Consider the following 24,771-nt stretch of genomic DNA (forward strand, 5'->3'; position numbering starts at 1 on the left):
TCCTTTTTAAAAAGAGGTGGGCTATATTCCTGAGGGTTAACAGCTAATGTTGCCTTATAGCCAACACACACGCACACACACACACACACACACACACACACACACACACACACACACAGACACACACACACACACACACACACACACACACACACACACACACACACACACACACACGAAGCTAACTTCATACAACTGCTAAAGCCAAGAGAGGCTGAGCTACCTTTGTCTGGATGTCACCTGTTATTCCACATTGCTGCCACTGGGTGTACTGGTTGGTTTTGTGAACTTGACCCAAGTCTAGACATATCTGGGAAGTAATCTTAATCAGGAAAAAGCCTTCATAGATTCCTCCATAGGCAAGTCTTTAAGACTTACTTTTTAAATTTGTGGTTGATGTGGGCATTGCCCCACCCACTGTGGGCAGTACCCATCCTGGGCAGGTGGTTCAGGGTACATAAGAGAGCAGGCTGAGCAAGCCATAAGGAGCAAGCCAGTAAGCAGCATTCCTCATGGGCTTCTCCTTCAGTTCTTACCTCTAGGCTCTTGCTCTGAGTTCCTGTCCTGGCTTCACTCAGTGATGGAGTGTGACTTGAGAATTGTAGGCTGAAATAAGCCCTTTCCTTCACAAATTGCTTTTGGTCATGCATTTTATCACATTTTAACCTTAACTAAGACAATAGGCTTGTCTGTTTTGAACAGGGGCCAAATAAAAAGGCCTAGCTCCTGACCCCTAAGGCACAGGGTCTGGGCAGTGGTAAAACACCGCATCCTAACCACCAGGCTGGAGGGGGTCTTCTGGGTGCATCTGGATGAGGGATAGAGAGTCAGGGCCAGAGAGGCCTGCACAAAAAGTACCACTTACCCAGTACAAAACTAAGCCATAGTCCCACTTTATTTTCCGTTTTAGGACAAAACAGAAGGACAGTTCCAATCTGTCTCTTAAGGGAAGAAAAACAAGCAAAAAGCACAACCAGGTAAATCACGATGCCTAGTGAGAGCTTCCCTCAAGGCTAGCACACAGGGGAACAGAGGTACCGAAGAGAGAAGTGAGCAGAGTGTGGTGTTAGTGAAGGAGACAGGACCACAAAGTGATTCCATGAGCTGCTCTAAGGAAGAGTGGACACAGAGGGAAGGCCCCTGCCTCATGCTGACTCTACCTAAAGCTCTTAATGAAGCAGGAGAGGGAGGTCTGTCTGAACCTCGGGCGTCTCATGACATTCTATTAGGTCCTTGCAGCAGTACTGTGGAGTGGGTAGAGAGAGGCAGAGATGCTTTGAACATGGAAAATCAGTAGCAAAGGACAATGGGGCTGGTCACTAGAGGAGCTTGACATAGTTTGCAGGAAAGAGTCCAAAGTGGCCATGGCAACGGCCCCGCCACCAGCCTTCATCCACCATCTCAATGTCAGTGATGATGTCATCTGGATCAAAGGAAAGCTCATCGCTTCCCTCTGGGGAGGAAGTTGAGGGGACATTAGAATGGTTAGACAGGAATCCCTCTGTGCCTTCCTGTGCCAACTCTAAGCCTCCGTGAAGGAAACAAGCCCAGTCTTCTGGGCCCTTTCTCGCCCCTCAGAACCCACCCCTTTTCCTATGTACCAGGCCCTTCAGGTGGCTTCAGACTTACCTCCTTGGTAATCATACAGAGCTACAGCTGAGGTGCCTGGACCACCAGCCCTGGCTGACGATCCTGAATAATGAGAAATAGAAATATTAACAGGGAGAAGACAGACACGACCCCACTGCGCAGGAAGGGGAGATTCCTCCTCCATCTCTGATGCCCAGAAAGTGACCAAATGGAGCTGCTCCCCACCTTCACCTCACTCACCAGCCTGGTAGGACAGAGAAGTAGTGCCCTCAGGCTCCAGCACATCTTCATAGTCTCCCTCTGCTTCCTCCTCCTGCCGACCTAGGTCCATCACGTCTTCATAGTCATTCTCAGGCTCATGCTCCGGCTCTGCTTCATACACTGGCTCTTCCACCACCTGGAGGCCTTCCGGGGTCCTAGGGGGCAGAGCTGGGGGCTCCTCATTGTCCTGAGGAGAGACATGTGGACCAGGAGGATTCAACGACGGCTTAATGGGGTTGCTAACACCCTCACCACCCCACTTCTTCCCTCTGTTCAGAAGCCTTTCCTTGGAAGCAGTCTGTTCTTCATTCCCCAGTCTCCTAAAACACTTGCCCTCTGAAAGCACCTACCAAGAAGGGACAGGAGGGGACTCAAGGGGTGAGGTGAGGGATAAGGGGTGAGGGGTGTGGAAAACAAGGCAGTCTTTGGAAAACCAAGGGAACATCAAAGCACGAGCACCCTGTTGGGATACTGCAGCTAAGAGAACCAACTGTCCAAGTTTGCTCAGGGACGCAGAGTTTCCAGAATGCATGGCTTTCAGTGCTAAAACCAGAGCAAGCAAATCAGGATGATTGGCTGCCCCATAGAGCCCAAGACATGAGAAGATGGGCAGAGACAGAAAATCTGCCGGGCACTGCTTACCTCCAGGGAATTCTGTGGTTGAGTCTGCATCATGGGTAGGGAAGGCACAGGATGCTCTTCTCTGCTTCTCACAGGCTCAGGTTCTGGTGGTGGGTGATTCTCTGCTGGAGGCCAGACCTAAGAACAAGGTGTTTTGGCACTAACCACACCCACCTGCCATGCTCTCCCTTATACTTACCAAGAACCCTCTCACTCTGCTAGACCAAGACAGCACATCCCTCAAGATGGGTCCCACACTGTAGGTGATGGCTCCTTCATCTTTAGTTGCTACTTAAAGGATACCTATTGCAGCTGGTGACCACTTGGTCCAGCGGAGGCTACCAGTTGCAAATGGTGACCTGCCATCTGCTAGACTTTGATATAGAGACTCTAACAATTAGTTAGAGTCTATAAATCTTGTTGGCTTTGTTGTTGTTGTTATATTTTTTTATCTTCTGCTACCTGGGGCCAATTACACATACAGAATCTTCACAAAGGCAAGTATAACAGACTCTGCTCAACAAGGGAGACATTTGACTTCTTTTTATTGACAGATTGATTCATTCATTCATTCATTTTTGCCTACAACTTGGGCATCTGAGACACCTGTCTGGGCAAGAGAGCCTGGACCCCCAGTACCCAGGCACTCACCTCTGAGGAGATCTTCTTGGGCAATGGGGCTGGCACTGCTGGCTTTTCCACAGGCTCTGAAGGCTGCTGAGCTTCTCGGCTCATCTTCACCACGGCCTTTCGTTCCTGTTGCTGCCTGGCCATCTGCTGTGCCTTCTCTTCTTCTTCTCGCTTCCTCTTCTCCTCAGCCATGGACTCAAATTTTGCCTTCAGCCCACGGGCACCACTGGAAGCTGCAGATACGGACAAGAAAAGCTAAGGGTGTTTTGATTGTGAGTGGAAAGAGAGGAAATAGTACTTGTAGAAAGAGAGAAATCTGATAAATGCAGGAGGAGAGAAGAGGGTGGTTCATGGAGAGGAAGGTACAAAGATAGTGAGAGAGCAATAAGACCTGGGGATCATATGGTACTGAAGTCCAGGTTCCATATGACCAAAAGGATCATTTGTCCTTTCAAAATTATGAGTCAGTGAACTAATATCTTTCTCTGTTCACATTCTTTAAACCTGTGAGTCTCCACCCACCACCATCCCATTCCCCATCCCAAGAGTCTATTCTACCTGCCTTTCCCATGTAATTCCTCTTGTGAGTCTCCAGTAACTCTTACCCAGGTAACCCTCGTCTCTGTGTGTTTCCACCCACCACAATCCTATTCCCCATCCCAGTGATCTACTCTACCTGTCTTTCCCAGGTAACTCTTCACTCGTCTGAGTGTCTCTCTTCTATTTCCTTCCCTAATTCCACTCTTACTATCCAGTAGGTCTGGATTTTCTAGGAGACAAGACTCTGGAACTATGAGAGTAGGGGTCTCATCTTCCTTGGCTAATCTCAGTGGTTAAAGGCATGCAAGGGACAGTGTTGGAGGAGAGAGAGTCAGAAGAGAAAAGAGGCTGAAGGGCATAGAGAAGGGAACCATGAAGACTAACCTGCTTCTATGGGTGTGGTCTTCTTATACGCTGTGGTTGGGGCCTCCATTTCATTGAAGCCAACGGCACTCTGCGGGCAGAAGAACAGTGTGTATAGTGAGGGAAACCAGGAGGGTAGTGATCCATATGCTAGCACTGGGGGATAGGGCCACCCTGGGGGGCATCCCAAGCCATGTAGTAAGCAACAGTTGGACTAGTTCTCCAAGATTATCTGATGGAAGAGAGAGGGGTAAAGAACTCTACTGGTGGGCTGAGCTCCCCCTTTGAAATCTCAGAGGACTTAGAATTTCACGTTTCTAAGCCCAGTTAAACCTAGAATGGAGCAAATGCCTTGCTCACAAAGGAAGAGGAGCTTTTGAACATATAGGACAGTGATGCAGAGCAGGAAGAGACAAGACAGGATTAAGAAATGCTTGAAATGTCATGTCTGATTTCCCTGGTGTCTACCTTTCCTCTCCAACTCTGCCCTCCTCTGCTCTTCTCAGTTAAACCTCAGGATATGGAATTCAGGTTCCTTAGTGACCCAGCTCCAAGAGATCCATTTTTCTTGGGGCTTCTCCTTCTCTTGCTATCCTCTGTGCACCTCCTTTACTATGAGACACTCTTGAGACCATGGTATCCTGTGTTTACCTTATCCACTCGGTCCTTCTGGATTCCATACTGGCCACCAAAGCCCTTGGTATAGTCTGTAGGAAAGAAAAATCTGGGAGTGAAAAATAGATTAGAATGCTGGGAATGGGTGGGGAGAGGGAGCAAAAGGACGGGGAGATGGGAATGTGGAAGGCAGAGAAAGAGGGAGACATGTCAGCGATCAGAGAGACATGGATAGCAGGAAGAAAGGGAAAGGGTCGAGGGTGGGGCTGGGGAACTCGGGAGAGAAAGAAGAGAGTGGAGAGAAGGAACACAAGAGAAGTGACAGCCAAGAAAACATACAAGGAAATAAACAGGAAAATGAGGCGAGCCCTCCAGCCATCCCTACTGTGTCCCAGGGAAGAGCTCTCTGTCCCCTCTAAGGCTATCTGGCCTCGATACTCACACCAAGCCGCTACCTTGTGCCCATAGCCCAGCCTGGCTCCACTCGTTCCCCAAACCCCTTCTTCCTTTCTCCTTCTGTCTATGCCCTGCTTCCAAGCCTGCTGTCTTTTCCATCCATGTTGCCTCTCCTCATCCCTCCTTACTCTGGGACCCTGGGCAGCTTCCAGAAAGGAAGGAAAGAGGATCCTGTGCTCCCTAGTGACCCCCCTCCTCCTAATCCAACTTACCTCGCTGAGACTCGTGCTTCTCCGTCTCCCCTTTGTAGTCATATCCTAGAGCTGCTTTGTCCCGTTTATCCTTCTCTACCCCATAGCGGCCACCAAAGCCATGAGAGTAATCTGCAATAGACAGAGGAGGCCTGAGCCTTGGTCCACTGCAAAACGCTAGAGAGAGAAATCTAAAGGAATGAGTGCAGAGTGAGAAGGCAGGGAAGGTTTGGAGCTCAGACAGGGGTGAAATAATTCAACATGGACAACTCCCTCACCTCCATCCCAAGCCAAGAAGACCCCACTGGATATTTTCCCTTCTTCAAGGAAAGGCTATGTATAGAGAGGCTATGAGAAGAGATCTCTGGGATCAAAGGCAGACACAGGAGATGTGTGCTGTTCCTCCACCCCCATAGAAACAGGGAAATCTCAGCCAAATGTAGTAATTTTTTAAGTAGTGAAACTCAAAGGAAGAGATGGAGGGAGAAGAGAAGAAAAGGCACAGGAACAAGAGGAGGAGAAAAAGAAGGAAGATAAGGATGAAATAATCTTGGCTCCAGAAAGAAATACAAGAGTTGGAGCTACGTAAGTGTGAGGGTGACTGTGAACAGATACCATAGAAGTCCCAAGTCCATTTAAGTCAACATTTAATGAACTGGGATTAAGACTGTGGTTCTAAAATCTACTCAAGAGTGGGTGTGGAATCTGGAAAGGAGGCCCTGCCCAGTCCTCAAAAGAAAGAAAGGTCCAGAAACACTGCTCATTTGCACAGGAAATGGTGAAGTGTCCTGTAGTCTGTTCTTTTGTGACAAGGGGTACTTTTACCAATAACATTTAGAAGTCTAGTCCCTCAGCTGTGTGTAGACTGGAACTACTCATTTATTTTCACAATTATGGGATTCAGGAATGCTAAGGTAAGAAATTAACTTAAATACTGATCTAAGAAAATACATACATGGAGGGCCATGGGAGATAAGTTGGTCAGTACAGTGCCATGTAAATATGAGGACCTGTCATGGGATTTCCATCCTTTTAGCCAATGACTTAGGGGCAGCAAGCTCTAGGGCATTGGTCTTGTCTGCTATGTGACAACTGATAAACTGAAGGGAAAGGGTCTCTCATTCTCTTGCTCTCATGCTTGTTTGGATGGTTGGAGCTGAGCAGGCTGTTTGCTGTTGGTGCCCTTTCCCCTTGGGCAGAACAGTTTTGGAGGTGTCTGACCTGTCCTATATAAGTGAGTGTTTACCCCTATTCTACACCTAAATAAATTTTTTGAACCTCTGCCAGACTCTCGTGGCATGCTTAGTGGATCTTTTCTTTTACTTATAAGTAAAAGAAAATTCACTAGGAAAATTAGAAAGTGTTTTATCCTTAATTAAAATTAAAATACACATAGAATTTGGTGGAGTACAACATACGTTGTATTGAGAGGAAAAGGTGTAATTTGCTCATATTGGAAAGAGAGACAAAAATCAACGGTTTAAGGTTTTATCTCAAGAAGCTCGAAAAAATGAAGCCTACATTAATATAAGGAAAAATAATGAGTCAAAACCTAGTGTAATTTTAGAACAGATAACAATTGAGAAAATTAGAAAAGGTAAGAGTTAGGTCTTTAAAAACATATTGATTGCCTCTAGCAAAAATAATCTATCATGAACAGAAAAAAACTACATTCAAAATGAAAGTGAACACATCAATACCACTACAAATTTTTAAAAGGTTAAAAAGAGCATATGGAAATACTATGATTTAGTGTGCTATCTAGACAAAGCGTGGCAACTTCATAAAAAAATGAGTATTTTATAACCAATCTAAGAATAGATAGAATGACTAACTAGACCTACCTCTAGTGAAGAAATTGAACTCATTGAAAAAGGAAAATTAAAAAATGGCCCATGACTATGAACACCTCTCAGCCTCTGCTAGAAGGGGACAAGAATTCTCTGGAGTCAACTCAGGCCATAAGAAACTCCTAAGAAGGAAATAACCCTCTTTGTCACTGAAATATGTTCACAAACCATAAAGGAAATAAATAACCATTAAAGAAAGTAAACTAAGCAAACACATTAATTTTTGCACCCAAGAACTATAAATAACACAAAATATGAAACTCTATAACAGTGATTCTCAGCCTTCCTAATGCCATGACCCTCTAATACAGTTCTTCACGCTGTGGTGACGCCCAACCATAAAATTATTTTCATTGCTATTTCATAACTGTAATTTTGCTACTGTTATGAATCATAATGCAAATATCTGATATGCAGGGATAACTGAAATGCAACCCAACCAAGGGGTCACAACCCACAGGCTCAGAACCTCTGGCTTACAGCCTCAAGCCACTTGCAGCTCACTGTTTCCTCATCAAAGATGTGGGTTAAGCTTTAAAGACAATAGATTCTAGAACAAAGGAGAATCTTATTTTATCTCCAACCAGGGAAAGAGAGTATTAGACAGACTTGATCAAACTCATGGCATCAATTTGAGAGTCAAAGAAGTCAGCCCATAATTGGAATTGGAAAGTGGCCAAAACCATGGGGAGCTGGCGCTGGGAAGCCATGATGGGCTGCTGGAAGGGAGATGTGAGCAGGGGAGGGGGCCAGCCAGGTGGTCCAGGAGCTGGGACTCACCCTTCTGAGATGCGTGCTTTTCCACTTCTCCCTTGTAATCAAAGCCCACTGCTGACTGCAGAGGAGATGAGGAGAAAGGATTAGTCACCGCTTCCTCCCTCTCTGACTTACCCTCACTTTTATTTCAGTCCCAGAAGCCATTTTAGAGACCTGTGGCTAGGTCTGGAGGTTTAAAGTAGGAACAGTATTACAAAGCAGTCATCATGGCCTCTGGACGTAGACCACTCCAGATCCAAACCCCATTTTCTTCATTTGTAGTTGTTTAGCTTTGGGACTAATCCTTAATGTCACTGAGCACTGGCCTTTTAGATGATAGTAAATGTGCCTTACCCATTACAATGGTAAATTGAGAGAAGTGATCTCTCTTCATTTTGAATACTATGACAGCTCAACATACATATACATATAGTATCTGCATTGAGTTTCTCAAGGAATCAGCACTATTTTTCCTCAGTGAGCATCACAAACCATGATGAGACAATAGGTAGTGAAGACCTTGTCAACTAAAAGCTATGTGTGCATATGGGCTAGTCACCTCACTCCCACTGAACTGTGCTGGTCTCAGTCTGACCTCACAGGGATGCAAGACACAGATTTTGGAGTGATGGGATCCAAGTTAGTTCCAAGACCTACTGTATTCTGGGAGCTGAGTCCCCCTTTGCTCAGTAACTATGGATTTCTAAGCAAGGGTAGGTTTTGCATCTTAAGAACTAGTCTCTCAGCCGGGCAGCGGTGGTGCACGTTTTTAATCCTAGCAATTGGGAGGCAGAGGCAGGTGGATCTCTGTGAGTTTGAGACCAGCCTGATCTACAAGAGCAAGTTCCAGGGCAGCCCCCAAAGCCACAGAGAAACCCTGTTTCAGGGGGAAAAAACTAGTCTCTTGGTCTTCCTACTCTCTTCTTCCTTTCCCCCCATCTCTCTTTCTCTGGGTCTCCTATACCTGAGGTTGGCCTCAAACTCCTCTTTAGGCAAGGATGACTTTGGACTTGAGGGGAAACTGAAGACAGTTAATTCTTAGCTAAATAAATAGTGTGGGAGAGAGGTCCTAAATCAGATCAGGCTAATCCATGGATGCTTCTACTTTAGATCCATGACAGCTTGCTCTGGGACTCTTGTCCAGAAGAAGTCCCCCTATTGTTGACACATTTCCTTTCTGGCAGGCCACTGGGCTACCTCCCAGCCTGTGGGCCAACTTCTTCCACCCACTGTGGGCTAACTTCTTCCACCCACTGTGGGCTACAAATAACCCATCAGGTAGGTTTGGCTGGGCAAACTCCTTGCCAGGAAGCTAACTCCTCCCCTTCTTCACTGCACTGTGGACTACTGAAAATGAGGCCCTGTGGGTTTTCTTCTCTGAAATATTAAAGGTCCCCACCAGTGTCACACCTAGTGAGGGCCTCGCTGTCATTTAAAGTGACACAACATGCTAAAAGCATCCTACCCAGACCAATTCAAGAAGGAGAAGTGGAGCCAAGCTTTGTTCCACGCCCTGTTAATAAAAGTGTATAAACCCCAGACTCTCCAGGGAGGAAGCAGATCATGTTCCATCTCTAGACACATGCCCATTCATTATGGGGGGGGGGCGCCTCTGGCTTTGTGTGTCACATGCTATCTCTGGTACAATAAATCCTACATGGGGTAGACTGCACGCACACTTCTCACCCTGTAATCCTTTACTTGATAGACAAATGGGCTTGTAGAAGGAGAGGAAGCAGGCAATACATTTCAGATCTTCTGCTTCTACCTGGGAGTTAGTACGTACCACAACCGGGTTTATGAGGTGCTGGAATGGTACCCATACCCTAGGCTAGCATGCTACCAACCAAGCTACTTCCCCAGTCTCTGGATTGATTCTTGATTTATGGACGCGTGGATTGCGTAGGTGATGTAATTTGTGCTTGTCAGATAGCAACTAACAATAAGGGATGGGGCAAAGACAACCAGGAGGAAAGCCAAGACTAAGGAAATTCTCTCTTGTTTCTAGAACCGTATATGCTCCACATGACATTATGGTCTTTAAACATGTTTTCTGTGCTTTTTTCTTTTACCGCATGTTTTGAACTTCCTTGGCTTTGTTTTGGGTGTCTTTTTCCCCTACAGTGCAAACAATGACCATTCTAGTACTTCGCAGCTTGGATTTAGGTCTACCTGCTGGTAACAACAACAAACAATTAATAATAATAACAATCCAGTTCTCATGGCCAGATGTGAAGAGTCTCCACCCCATTCTTCTCCCCCTCTCCTTCTTCCTACTCCTCTCCCTTCCCCGCCTTCAGCTTCCTTCTTCCCCTTTTCGATGAGACCCCAACCTGTGCCATGAAAGAGGACGCGCCTGATATCCTATGTCAGAATTTAAAGCATCAAGGGATCCCCAGCCTTGCTCTTTCCACTGTGTCAGCTGCACTCACTTAATACTGTTTTACTTCTCCACTTTTAAACTACTCTTGGGTACAAAGGCGCCCCAGCTTCACAGATCATTGTTTAGTCCTTCACCTCCTCAGAGAATTGCCATCCTAATTAACTGGCTGGTTTATTTGCTTATTTAAGAAATTCTGCCTTCTCTAATGCCTTGAGGAATTCTCATTCAGGGTTGAAGAATCTTTGCCTATAGACTGACTAAAGGAGGCTTTGCGGATGAGCCCTGGGCCTTTCCTGTGCTAGGCAGGAGTTGCACTACCATGCCAGCCCTGGGAATTTAAATGGATGATGATGCACCACACAGCCTCCAGTACCAACAAACCTGCTGAGTCAGGTCATGAGAGCTGTCCTAGCTCAGTGTCAGCACCAGACACTGATGGCCTCCGGTGTCTTTACCTGAGAAGTATGAACCTACATTTGGGACTGGGTGTTGGTAAGGCCCACATAATGTAAGAACTATGGTCGAGGGAGAAAGCTGTCACTTACCTTGTCTGCCCGGTCCCTCTCAACTCCATATTTGCCCCCAAAGCCTCTGGCAGCATCAGTCTGTGAAGAGTGTTTCTCTACATCGGCAACATACTCGTGGCCCACAGCACTCTAAGGAAAATCAGGAATGGTGTACAAAAGATCAGAACAGCCTTAAGATTAGAGGTGGCAAATGGATGTCAGCATACAAGAAATTCCACTCCAGGGCAGATCCATAGCCTCTGACAGTGGTGCCAAGGAACCCATGATGGGGATGCAGTAACTTTCTCTAGAGCTGTGCCCATCCCAGATTTTATTTTTTTTCTTTTCTTCTTTTTTTTTTCTTTATCACTGGAGAGCCCTTGCTTAGAGCCTCCAGGAATGTACTGGAATCAGAAAGGAGAGAAGAGATAGCCAGAGCAGTGTTGAGCCCCAAAGAAGGGAGAAGAGAGCTCAAAGAGGGGCATTGCAAAGTGAAGTGAAACAAAGGAGCAAAGCCTGGGTGCATCAGAGGGTGCTGCCTAGATACTATGGCTGAGGCTGTTGTTTTTCACTCCTCAGCCTGGTATCTTTGGTATCTTTGTCCTAGATCTTTACTCATGTGGACAACCAAAGTTCATCAGTGAATTATGGATTTTTCAACGTGTATATAAAAGATTACAAAAGGCCTGAGGAGTGGCTCAGTATGTAAGAGTCCTTGTTCTGCAAACATGAGACTCTAAGATCAAATCTCTGTTGTGCCCAGATTGTGGGGTCATCCATAAACCACCACAGAGTCTGCACTCATATGCAAAAGCAATGAGACTTTATTCAAGTTTGAGCTTGGACTCTCTGTCTGGTCTATCAGACACAGCAGTTGAGAGCAGAGAGAGTGCCCAGCCCGGGCAGGGTAGGGTTTTTTATTATAGCAGAGGTTAGGGTGAGGGATTTTTAAGGTGCAAGACCCTGATTGGCTGACATTTGTCTAGGGGTGTCTTGATGAAAGGGGATGGGTGTGTGTTAAGCTAAGGGACATCAGGTGATCCTATCTACAATGGTTGGAACATTTGGAACCTTAGGTACTTCCCCCTTGGATGGTCCCTTCCTGGGTGGTGTCCAGGTGGTCCCAGTGTATGTTGCTGCCCCAGAGTAAACTGAAACTTCTGGTTGGTCTCCACTGAGCCTTGGCATGGCAGCAGTGCAGCCAAGTGCCAGGTGTGTAGCAAGTTTTCCTGGGCCTCACAATCTCTAGTACCCACAAAAAAGCCAAGCATGGCTGCATATACCTATAACCCCAACATGGGAGGAAAGAGACAGGTGGATTCTGGGAGCTCCCTTTACATCTAGCCTGGCAGAAATACAAACTTCACACTCAGTGGGAGGTCCTGTCTCAAGACATCTTGCCATGGGTTCTGCTTGTGTACACACAGATGCACTCACCAATGCCCCCCCGACTTGCACGCATGCATACTACATGCATTCACACATAATCACATAATACACTAAAGCAGTGGTTCTCAACCTTCCTAATGCTGCAACCTATTAATAGAGTTCCTTGTGCTGGTGTGACCCCAACCGTAAAATTACTTCATCGCTACTTCATAACTGCAATTATGAATCATAATATAAATTTCTGATATGTGAACCCCAAAAGTACACAGGTTGAGAACAGTTACAGTAAAGAAAATAATAAGAGAAGTTGCAATATAGACAGAATACACAGCATTTAAAAGCAACAAATAATTCTATAGCCTACTTTCCCTCCTCCACTAATGTTCCCTGGTTCCTCCATCTAAGTGTGACCTAGTTTGGTTTCTGTTGCTATGATTAAAACATCTTTCCAAAAGAAACTTTCAAAGACAAAGGTTGTATTTGACTACAACGCCCAGGTTCGGGTCCTTGACTTTGGGGAGGTTAAGGCAGAAACTTGAAGAACCAGTCACACCCACCATCAAAAGCTAAGAGAGAGAATGAATGCACAAATGCTTGCTGCTTAACTTGCCGTTTCTACTCTTATACAAATGGGACCGAGTCCAGAGAGCGGTGCCACCCACAGTGGGTTTCCCACATCTATTAAAGTAATAAGACAATCCCCAACTGACACACCAAAGGTCAATCTGATCTCCAGTCCTTCACTGATACTCCTTTCTCAGGTTCCAGATGGTGTCAAGTTGACATCTGTCCACCACACAGGGTCATGGATACTTGGAGCTGTAACAGGCCAGCTGCTCTAATGTCCTGACTCTTCTGACATCCATAGCTTGTGTGTTGAGATCAGAGGGGAAAACGATACAAACAGCACATATATACTCTGTTTTAAAGTCCAAATGGACACCATATTTGGAACAAATTTTAAACCAAAGCACCAACAGTCTAGTACTTTGTTTTTTTGTTATTTTTTTTCTTTAAAATGATCTCTCCTTTTCTACTTACCTTGTCCATCCGGTCTCTTTCCACTCCAAACCGACCTCCATAGCCATGGGATGCTTTAGGACCTGACTCCAACTCTTTCTTCTTGAGAATGTCATGCTCCTCGGACACTTTGCTTCTCAGCTGGTGGATGCTGCAAGTAACCGCACACCTGAAATTCACCTCATACAGGGAGGTCAACAGACCTCTTCCCAGAAAAGTGGAAATCTTTTGTAGTGAAACTCTGAATCCTCCAAATATAGCAGTGACAGGCTTGGAGTAAGAAGTTGGTATAATCAACATAGAGAGATTTAATCTCTCTAGGAGCCAAGATCCTGTGGCCTGTTATCTTTCTCACTAACATAACCTTGTCATCTTTAGGCCCATTTATCATGTTCTTTCGTTTCAGAGAAAAACGGTATCTATATACTTACAACTGAGAGATTATTTTCTCTCTCTGAAAAGACCTGCCTTCAACTAATTAGGGGGTCGGTTTCAAGAAGCATAAACTACCCTTAGACCACAGTTCTAAGAGCCCACCCCAGAAAAATACTTTTAAATATGGCAAACCTTAGTGTCTAGTGATAGAAACATTACAGATAGCAGCAAAAACAACCAATCTGTATGCCTAGTAATTGGAAAATAGCTTAGAAAATTGAAATGCTACATAATGGAAGCCATTAAAACCGATACTTATAGAAATGCAGTTTGGGGTAAGCTAATTTATTCATTAGTATTACTGTATTTTTTTGTCAAGCGTTAACATTCTGCAACCTAAGCCTGATAATTTCTGAGAATAACAAACAGAAACAAAGCCACAAAATGCACTCATCAGTTTAAAGCTCCTGTAATTCAGGACTGGGACTCTGCCTCCCACAGTGACATCGACACTGATGGGGGCAAAAGGCACTCCCTCCTCTGACCTAGTTTATGCTCATTTCCATCTTTACTACCATGGAGGCTGCTACACCAAAGAGGGGAGAGAGCCACACTCTATTTAGTATGAAGATGTGAGTTAACCAATCAGCACTATACCAACAAATGACAGGAACGGTTCACAAATTTGGAAATATGCAAGGACCCCAGGGACCACATAGGAATATCTAGGTGAGAGAACTCTAAATTGTAGAGACCTGGCTTTCTTCAGTAAGCAGAGGTCCCTGGGACTCCACAGCTCAGGTCCAGCAGAAACAGGTTACAGGCAAAGTGGCCATCTCACAGGGGAGATGTTCTCCTTTCATGGACGATTAGACCCATCTGCTGGTCTAGCAGGATAATCTGCCTGAAGGCTTTTTAAAAGCCTTCCAGCTTTAGCCACGGTTAATTTTAGAGAGCTGGCTATGAATCAGATGAAACCAATCCTACTGCTGGAGGCACCCAGTGTTCCCATGCCTCACCTGACCCCTCTGGCAGCAGTGAAAGCAGAGATCCGGGAGACAGCAACAGCCTTAGAGCTGCCTGTGTCTGAAAAGGATAGGGCTCCAAGAGCTTGTGAATGACTGTCCGACTGAGGGAGGCATTCAAGTGAGAAGAAGGGCTGAGGACAAACATTGTTTTCAATTGAGAAAATATGCAAATCCACCACCTACTGAATGGCAGGCTAGTTAGAGGATGTTGCCAACAAATGACATTATTTGAATGAAAATGTTTTGGACAAAAAAAATTTTACAAATTACTATACCTTTGCTTTGTGTTTTGTTTTTGTTTGTGAGAAGCAATCTCATGAAACCCAGGCTAGCCTCTAACTCCCTGTGTAGGCAAGGATGACCTTGAACTCCCAATCCTCCCTCCACTACTTCCAAGTGCTGGGATTACAGGCATCTGTAGCTACCAAACTGAAAATCTTTTTATAGATTTCTTTATCAGATAGCTGAATCCATCCTGAGTAGGTCTTAATAGATAATCATTTTACTTGACAAATATCAGTTAAACAACTTCCAGTGTGAAGCATTGCCAGGCTATGAGGGCAGAAAAGATCTCTTGTATGGTGACACTGGACAGATGGAAGAGACACAGAAAAACAAAAGGTTACAGTCAGGATACCAGATGTCATATCTAAGAGGTTTTTGATACACTGTCTTTGCTTCAAATGGCTTGTATTGACAGAGCAAGAGAATCAAGTAAAATTCAGGACTGCAAAGGTGAAATGGGAAAACGGAGAGTACTTTTGGGTTTTATAGAAAATAAAAATAAAGGCATAAAGCTGAATGGTTATGACTATAAGGTCTTTATTCACAAACAATATGGTTGAGTGTTTAGAAAAGCCTAAATAATCCACATAGAAGCTACCGAACTGTTAAGTACACCCGGCACGGTTACAGTCACTTTATCAAAGTCAATTGCATCTATCTACCAACCACAGACATTTGAAAACTGAAAGTTAAAAGTAAGTTAGCTGGGTGGTGGTAGTGGAACACACCTTTAATCCCAGGACTCGGGAGGCAGAAGCAGGAGGATGTCTGTGAGTTCCAGGACAGGCTCCAAAACTACAAAGAAACCCTGTCTCAAAAATCCCCCAAATAAATAAATAAATAAATAAATAAATGTAAGTTATACTCACAACATAACATGGAATGTTTTAGGGAAACTAGCAAAATACAACGAGTAAGACTTGAACACTGAACAACACTTCTGAAAAAAAAAAAAAAAACCTCAAAGATCTAAATATGTAGAAGAATATCTTAGGTTTATAGATAAAAAAAATCTAATACCATCAACATGTTTTTTATCCCCTTAAATGACATACACCTCCTGTGGCATCCCAATGAAAATCCCAACAGTTTTCTTTCTTTCTTTCTTTCTTTCTTTCTTTCTTTCTTTCTTTCTTTCTTTTCAGGAGCTGACTAGCTGCTTTTAAATGCATGAAATAAAATCCTGGGATAGACAGGTCCCTCTTCTTGTAGCTCAGGGAATTTTGAGGAAGAAGGGGAGGTAGAATTGTTGGAGGACACCAGGAGAACATGGTCCACAGAATCAACTAAGCAGGGCTCATAGGGGATCACAGAGACTGAAGAAGCAATCGTGGAGCCTGCATGGGTCTGAGCTAGGTCCTCTTAGTAAATGTTTTGTTGTTGTTTTTTTTTTTTTTTTTTTTTTTTTTTCTCTTCGTAAATGTTATGGTTGTGGAGCTTGGTGTTCTTGTAGGACTCCTAACATTGGGAGTGGTGTGTGTGTGTGTGTGTGTGTGTGTGTGTGTGTGTGTGTCTGACTCCTATCTGCTCTTAGGACCCTTTTCCTCCTACTGGGTTGCCTTGTTCAGTGTGAGGTTTGTGCTTAGTCTTACTGTATCTTGCTATGCCATGTTCAGTTGATGTCTCTGGGAGGCCTGTCCTTTTGTGAAGGGAAATGGATGAGTAGTGGATCCAGAGGAAAGGGGAAGGGGGAGGGAGAACTGGGAAGAGTGGCAGGAAAGGAAACCGTGGTCAGGATGCATTGAATAAGAGAAGAATAAAAAAGATTAAATAGGATTTAAGGTTTTTGTATCAAAATAAAAATAAAATCTTGGAATAGTAAGAAAAACAATTTTAAGGAGTACACAGCTGAGGGCCTATTTGGTTTTGATGACTTACCACACATCTACAACAGTTGCTGCACTGTGGTGGCTATGCGGCCAGGGCAAACACATTGCTTAATGAGGCAGAATAGAGTCCAGAAATCAACTACACAGAAAGTCAAAGAAACCTGCTAAGTCAGTGGGAAAAGAATAGTTTGGATTGTGTTTGGCAACTGGATATCCATAGAAGAAGATGAAACTTAATCTCAACTTCATGCTGTTCATAAATATTAAAAGAAATTTCTTTTAGATTTAAATGTTCTTTTCAGATTTTTTTTTTACTTGAATTAGAAACAAGATTGTTTGACATGTCAATCCCAGGTCCCTCTCCCTCCCCTCCTCCCCTACCACCCTAAAAGAAAAAATTTTAAATTGAAACAAACGTTAGAGATGATCTTCACAAATCTGAGATAAACTTTCTTCTTAGACAAAAAGACAACAACAAACAAATAAAAAACTAACCCACTAATTATAAAAATCTTTTTTATATAAATTAGACTTCCTTGGAATTCAAAACTTGTGCCCATGAAATAATACAACCAAGAAATTAAAAGAACAATCATTACTCTTAGATCAAATATTTATAAAACACACATCTCACAAAAGATCTGTTCCTGGGGCTGGAGAGATGGAGAGATGGAGAGATGGCTCAGAGGTTAAGAGCACTGGCTGTTCTTCCAGAGGTCCTTAGTTCAATTCCCAGCAACAACATGGTGGCTCACAGCCATCTACAATGAGATCCAGTTGCCTTTTCTGGTGTGCAGGCATACATGGAGGCAAAATGTTGTATACATAATAAATAAATAAATAAATAAATCTTAAACACATCTGTTTCTAAAATATACAGAGAATTCAGGAAGAAGACAGTCCATTGTGAAGATAAGGAAATATTTGGATAGAAATTACAGAAAGAAGATGGATGAAGAGACATGGATAGCATGTGAAGACTGCTTAATAAAGTTTACCAGAAATACAAATTAAAATGACCATATACTCACAGAGTGGCTAAAATTCAAACTATCAATAACAACAAGTATTGACAAGGACTGGCAAAAATAAACTATGATAAATTCCTTTTGGAAAATAGATTGGCAGTTTCTCAATCGGTACTACTGCACTGACTACATGAATAATCAAGTAGATGTTTAAGAATACCCTGGGAAATAAAAAAAAAATATGTCAACAAAGAGATTTGTACTCAAATGCTCATGATACGTTTGTAATAGCCTTAGATGCCCAGCAAGAGCAATGAATAAACTAAACTGTAATATAGCTATACAATACATACTATTTGACAACAAGAAATAAAAGACCAATATATACAATGCTCCAGGTAGATTTCAAAAACATTCTAAGTAAAAGATGACCAACATAAAAGGGGATATTTATGCTACTCAGTTACTGAAATTCTAGAGGGACCAGACTAACCACCCTAAATTGACAAAACATATGTGTGGACTGAGCAGGAGACATTGACTACAGAGACACAGAGGATTTTTAGTGGTACCTAAAATCTTCTATGCCCTGACTATATTGGTGGTTACTTGTAGTATTATCAAAATTCTCTGAATCATTTGTTTATAATTATTATACACTGACAACATTGATTTTTTTAAAGTAAGAACATACTAAATGAAAATTAGCTTTTATGTACTCCTAAATAGGCCCATGCTTATGCAGTGAGTATGGCACGTGGTTAAGGCCAGACTATTGTGAAATATTTGCTTACACTGTGTAAAGATGTAACTGTGATTGGTTTAATAAAAAGCTAGACAGCCAATAGCTTGGCAGGAGGTATAGCTGGAATTTCAGGACAGAGAGAGCTCTGGGAAGAAGAAAGGGCAGTTGCCAACCAGTTTCAGAGGAAGCAGGACATGCAGGAGAAGAGGTAAAAGCCAAGAGCCACGTGGCAGCATGTAGATGAATAGTAATGGGTTAATTTTATTTATAAGAGCTAGTTAGAAATAAGCCTAATCTAAGGCTGAGCTTTTATAATTGATAAGAAGTCTCTGTGCTGTTATTTGGGAGATGACTGTCGGGGCAGAGAAGGAGTCATTATAGATTATAATACACTCGGCTGCTTTAAACAGAGCAGCAACCTTAGGGAAAGGGGATAGTTGATGATGGGAATTCACATTCCATTTTAAAAAGAGAATCATGGGTATGACAAAATAGGGTTATTAGAAATGATATGACATAGTGACTAAGTACTCAGCCCATAGATTCAGGCTGAGCTGAATTCAAAATATTTGTCTATATTATGTCTATATCCTTAGACAAATTATTAAACTCAAGAATGAACACCTTCTTTTCTGTGCTATCAGAATGATATCTTCATCTATGAAAGACATGCATGACTGCATGACAAGTCACAACTCAATAAATGTTGCCCTTTATTCTCAAGTTATAGCTGTGGTTCTTCACAGTACCCCAGTTAGATGCGGAGGGCCAGTACTCTTATCTCCAGTCACATGGGTAGAGATAAACTGGTGAAATTTTTCTCTTTAATGCCCTGAGAGCTGGCATAGCCGAGCTGGCCTGGGCCTCTGGACCTCCAGGGTTCTATTTCAGTACTTGTGGTACTATGTTATTCTTCATTTCTTCTTTGTGTAAAATGGTAGGAAACAGAAATCGGGTAAGCCACTGAGGTGGTTACTTATAGCCATTTCTCAGTGAAACCTAACCTAAAGGCTTCAGTAAGCACTGAAGGCCTTGTCCAGTGTGATGCCCACAGAACTGTTCTCAGAGCTTTCTGGGAGCTGACCTGTTCTTTTCCACAATGAAAGAAGAAAAAAAAAAATCAAGAGTATGATTTTAGAAACATGAACAAGAACAAGAGTTTTACACTGTGATCTTGTATCTGTTGAATCTAAAAGTAAAAATTGTGCTTATATCTTCTACATTGTTTTTCAGTTAAGTTTCATTTTACAAAAGTATCAATCAATAACAAATTTGATAATAGACAAATGGCAGACAAAAACGTCTGTCCTCTCCCACAGAGAGTTTAAGAATCACTGTTTGAGGGCTATAAGGATCCTTTACTAGTCGAGGGGAAAGATAGCAAGAGGAGGAGTCGGCAGGCATGGAGAGGACTGTGGGGTGATAGCCCTGGACCACTGGGCCATTTCTCCATACAATTGATGAGAGATGGTAGAATCACTTAATCTCTTAAGCTAGTCTCTGAACTAGAAAGCCATCCCCAGACTAAATTAAATGTATTCAAGGCTGACCTGAAAGAAACTGTGAGGTGAGGGGGCAGGCAGCACGCCTACTAAGAACCACAGTCACTTCCTGTTCCTGTTTTGAGTCAGCTCAGTTTGGCAAGTACTCTCCCCTCCAGTTTCCCCTCCACTCCCAGGGTCTTGGTGATTTCCACTTGACCATGAAGGGTGGATCAGTGGGCACTGTCCAAAGAACATTAGAGACATTGGAGTGTCCCCTGGAGTGTTCCCTGGAGGCCTGTTTGATCTGAATAAGAAAACTGAAGATCAGAGGGCATAAAAGGTTTGTCCAAGGTCACCTACCCTGTACCCACAGGTATTGAAGCTTCTGTACCTTGAAGGCTTTAACAAATACAAACAAGTAAGCCTTTGTGGAAACATCTCCAACATTTACTATAGGGGATACAGATCCAGTTAGTTTGAAATGCTGAGTCACCTCGGTGTACTATAACAGGGAATGCAAGTCAAAATAGTGTGTACAGTGCTATGCAATACAGCCTTTTGAATCAACACCATTTAGGAAGAAAGAAGGTACTGTTAGGTTTGGGAGATGGAAATGATAAAACTCAACTGTATTAACAGAATATAGAAATAGCATCACCCCAATGTCCTATGTACAAACAGACACTCACATATACTATTCATTGAATTCTGAACATGAACCTTCAGGGTAGCTGCTATTATCCCCAAGAATTAATAAAATTAGCTACTAAGACATTAGAGGTGACTAAATTCACACTGTTAGTAAAGACAGAGCTGTGAACTGAATGAAAACCTTCCAAATGCAAGCTCTTCCCATAAGCTCATTGCAGGACTTCAGGAGTCCTTAAAATGCTCTACTCTTACCTAACATGCAAGACGTGGGCATTAGGAGGGGAAAACACCTCAGTAGTGTTTCCTCATCTCAGCAGATCCCAGAACACCAGCGGGTATGGCCTTCACTCAGAAAGGGAAGGAGCCCCAATCTTCTTGGATCTGTGAGTTCTCAGGGGGGTGAGCACTAAGGAAGCTGCTGGAAAGACCCTGTTCTGTTCTTTCTCTTTGTCATGTGACAGTTTACAGAATTGCTTTATTTGTTTAATATTCAGTTGAGGATGGAGAGAGAGATGCTGAATGGGTAAGAGCACTGACTATTTTTCCAGGGAACCCAGGTTTGATTTTCAGCACCCACATGGCAGCTAACAACTCTCTCTAACTCTAGTTCCAGAGGTCCTAACATCCTCTTCTGGACTCCATGGGTACCAGACCCACACAAGGTACACAGACATATATTCTGACAAAAGACCCTTTCATATAAAAAGAAATAAAATTTGAAAAGAATAATTTTAGTATAGCTATTTAAGTCAAACCATTTAGATCTGAATGGTGTTCAGTAATATTCCAGATCTGCACAAACATATGCCAAGTTTTCTAAGACTATGGCTGTTGCAAAGTGGTCATCACTGGGACCTTTTAAAATCTAGGGGAGAATGAAGCCAAAATATTGTTAGAGTGTGGGAGGAGGAGTTGGGAATGGAACTGAAAATTGTCTTTTTTTTTTTTTTTTTTTGATTTTTCGAGACAGGGTTTCTCTGTGTAGCTTTGGAGCTTATCCTATCACTCACTCTGGAGACCAGGCTGGCCTCAAACTCACAGAGATCCTCTTGCCTCTGCCTCCCGAGTGCTGGGATTAAAGGCGTGCATCATCAACTCCCGGCCTGAAAATTGTCTTAATCTTGCTAAATTTAGGAGTAGTGTTGATTCATTACTTTCCAACTTTCACTCTTACTATACCACTGTGTTTACTTTGCTACTAAAATATGGGAGCCTGGTGCTACCCAAAGCCAACAGTCCTGGTTAGATTGTCCTGACTAGTCCACGGAAGAGAGGTGTGTATCTCTTGGTCAACAAGTACAATATTCCACAGAAAACCCTAGATATGCCCATATTTACTTCTCTCTTTTTGAGACAGTCTCATGTTTTGTGGTAATATGATATTCTAAAATATCCCCTACATCTTAAGAGATTGAAACTTTTGCTGGATCTCACAGCCAAAGTTAATAACAAGCCTTGAAAGCGCTTACCTGCTAACCTGATTCTAAGAGAACAATGTAACTACCAAACTTACCTACCATGTGATCAGTTCTTACAACCTAAACTAATGTACAGCTGCAATCTTAAATTATGTCCTCTTCTATGTCGCTGACCCACAGTAATGCCTGTGTATCATTTGCTGGAAGCAGCAAATACAGAAGTTGAAAGCAACTTCCTAAAATCTACCACTTAAAGGTTGTAATCGACCATTTATGGATATTGGTTGGTAAACAATGATATTTGTTATCCGGGTCAGCTGGACTTAATTCCTTGTTAAACTCTATTAAGGATTTCTGTTAAGTATTCCTCATTCCTTCCCCTATGTGGAGCTTTCTATGCAGTTCAATAAAGACAGAACAGAGCCTCTTGTTAGGGAGATCCAGACACCAGGTACCTAGTCACAGGGCAGTCACACGAAAGACAGATAGACACACAGAGACACAGGAACACACGGATTAACAATTCAGCCTTCAACCAGTTTAAGAGATTGAGACATATACATCAGACCTACAGAGGAAGGGAGACAGAAAGCATGAAGCAGAGAATTCAAATCTAGACTCTCTTTTGGTTAAAGAAGGGGAAGTTCTCTTCTTTCTCTCCTTAATAGGACATAGCTGCATTATTGGTAACTCAGAGGTAATGACTAACACATTATAATCCACACAGTGTAACCCAGGCTAGCCTTGACATTGAACTTCTGATAATTCTATATCCATCACTCCCCCCACAGCCACCTCCCTCCACCCTCCAGTGCCAGGATTACAAGCATAAGGTACCACAGCTAGTTTATTTGGTGCTGGAACCAAGCACAGGGCTTCATGCATTCTAGGCAAAACATTTACCATCTGAGCTACATTGCCACATTTATTTCAGATAAATGAAAGTTGGATCATTGTCTTGAAGACTAAACATCATTGCTAACATGGTTTTAGTTATCATCTTCTCCAAATGTCATATTTCTTTATATTAGCATAAATTGTTCCCTATTTCCATTAAGAAGTTCAATGCAAATTTATACCTCAAGTCACTGTACCAAATATGAAGGCAGATATTGTCTGCAAGCATTTATGGGAGAGTTCTTTATCTTGACATTTTACTGATGCTTTCTTTTTCTGAGACAGGGTCTCATTATGGAGGCCTAGCTGTCCTGGAACTCACCACGTAAACCAGGCTGGCCTTGAAGTCACAGACATCTGCCTTCCTCTGCCTCCCGAGTGCTGGGATTAAAGATGTGTAAGACCATAGCCAGCACTGAAGTCTTAGCCCACTGGCAGTCACCCTATCCTCTAAGGCCATGTTCTATATTTATATGAAGGGATAGGTGAATGGCATTTGATAACTGATAGATTATAGATAGATGGGTGACGGATAGATAGATAGATAGATAGATAGATAGATAGATAGATAGATAGATAGACAGACAACTAGGGTAGGTAGATATAACTTCAGCATATGTGCCACTACCTCATGTTTGATTGAAGGAAGGGAGATAATTAATACAACAGACTGTTCCTGTAAGGGGGAGTGATAGAGAGAGCTGTGTTACATATAAAAGACACATAAAAAGTAAGACAGATGATAGGATGGGATGGAATGAATACACATGAAGATATAGGAACACACAGAGACAGATTCTCAAATAAATAAAAAAATAAATAAGATTCCCAGATATGGCTGTTTTCTTTCCTCATATTCCCCAAAGCCTACAGGTTTTTCATCAGCTTTTCATGGGACACACTTTCCCCTCCCAACTCTTCCAGCACCTACTTGATGTGCTCCGTGCGTCCAGAGCCCTCAATGGTCTTGGCTCCCCACCGCTGCTCCTTCTCGGAGATGTCATTCTAAAAGACAGCAAGCAACATCATCAGCAAGAAAGGCGCTGTGGTGCAAGGAGCCTCACACCCGACACTCTGTTCCCTGTATTAGATGCTTCCTCAGAGTCTTTACTCTCACTCATAGCTGCATTTGTGCTATCTCAACCACACAAGAGAATTAAAATTAAACTAGTTATCCTCGGCACGCCCTTCCTTACTCTGAATCCCCCATCCTTTCCTCCTTGGGTCTTCCATGACATCTCAAATTATGGATCATAGGTCAGAAGAGTCCCAGATTCAACTGATCCTCAACTTCAGGATAGAGTGACCCAGTCTCTCAATTTCACTACCAAATGCACTCATACCTGTGCCTTTCTATGCTCAACACCAGTGATCATGCATTCCTAATAATGGCAGCTAATCTCAAACAGTCCTTTCTAAGCCCATCAAAAGTCAGAGAGGCTGAGATGCCTCACCCAAATGTCCAAGTAAAGCTTACTTCCTACTCACCACAAAGTCAGGGTCTGTGTCCCAGTCATCACCCTGGGTCTCCACGGAAACAGATACATCATGCCCCACTACAGACTTCCACATCTGAGGGTGACAGATGATGGGAACAATCAGGAATGAAAAAAGGATTGAGAGGAAGGATGATAAGAACACTGCAGTCAGCTATATGAGCTATCAAATGTTTCTCGCCATTCTTAGAAGAAACCAAGAGCTGAAACAAAGCAGACAGACAGTTCTAGGGAGACCTCTTCTCAACTAGAAGAGAAAGGAATGGAATTTAGTTAAGATAAATCAGAATGGTCTGAGTCCACCCATGTCTGGAGAGAAGTCAATATGGTTTTAGGTAACACTAAACAAACTCTGTCAACATGCGGCTGCTCACCGTGTCCACGGCTTGTAGAGGTGACCAATGGTTGGTCACACAACACCCAC

The 24,771-nt window shown here is 43.1% G+C and overlaps 1 protein-coding gene across 1 annotated transcript; it reads right to left on the reverse strand.

Annotated features, from left to right (window-relative positions):
• Positions 1-1,319: 1,319 nt before the first annotated feature.
• On the reverse strand, positions 1,320-24,423 carry Hcls1 (hematopoietic cell-specific Lyn substrate 1). The gene is made up of 13 exons (XM_035444715.1): positions 24,340-24,423; positions 23,783-23,856; positions 13,193-13,322; positions 10,802-10,912; positions 7,898-7,952; positions 5,289-5,399; positions 4,657-4,712; positions 4,027-4,096; positions 3,124-3,335; positions 2,494-2,610; positions 1,831-2,038; positions 1,630-1,692; positions 1,320-1,453 (listed from the first exon to the last, which is right to left on the reverse strand). Exons 1-13 carry the CDS (start codon positions 24,421-24,423, stop codon positions 1,320-1,322), a joined length of 1,425 nt encoding a protein of 474 aa, XP_035300606.1.
• Positions 24,424-24,771: the final 348 nt, after the last annotated feature.

This window comes from Cricetulus griseus, chromosome 4 (genome assembly GCF_003668045.3).
Source record: "Cricetulus griseus strain 17A/GY chromosome 4, alternate assembly CriGri-PICRH-1.0, whole genome shotgun sequence".
Lineage (NCBI taxonomy): Eukaryota > Metazoa > Chordata > Mammalia > Rodentia > Cricetidae > Cricetulus > Cricetulus griseus.

What these genes read in the sequence shown, in the direction of transcription:
- Hcls1 (XM_035444715.1), bottom strand. Translation starts at nt 24,423, where the DNA reads ATGTGGAAGTCTGTAGTGGGGCATGATGTATCTGTTTCCGTGGAGACC. An exon ending in ACACAGACCCTGACTTTGTG is followed by an intron (nt 23,857 to 24,339) that starts GTGAGTAGGAAG and finishes GCTGTCTTTTAG; the next exon opens with AATGACATCTCCGAGAAGGA. An exon ending in AACCACAGAATTCCCTGGAG is followed by an intron (nt 2,039 to 2,493) that starts GTAAGCAGTGCC and finishes GTCTCTCCTCAG; the next exon opens with GACAATGAGGAGCCCCCAGC.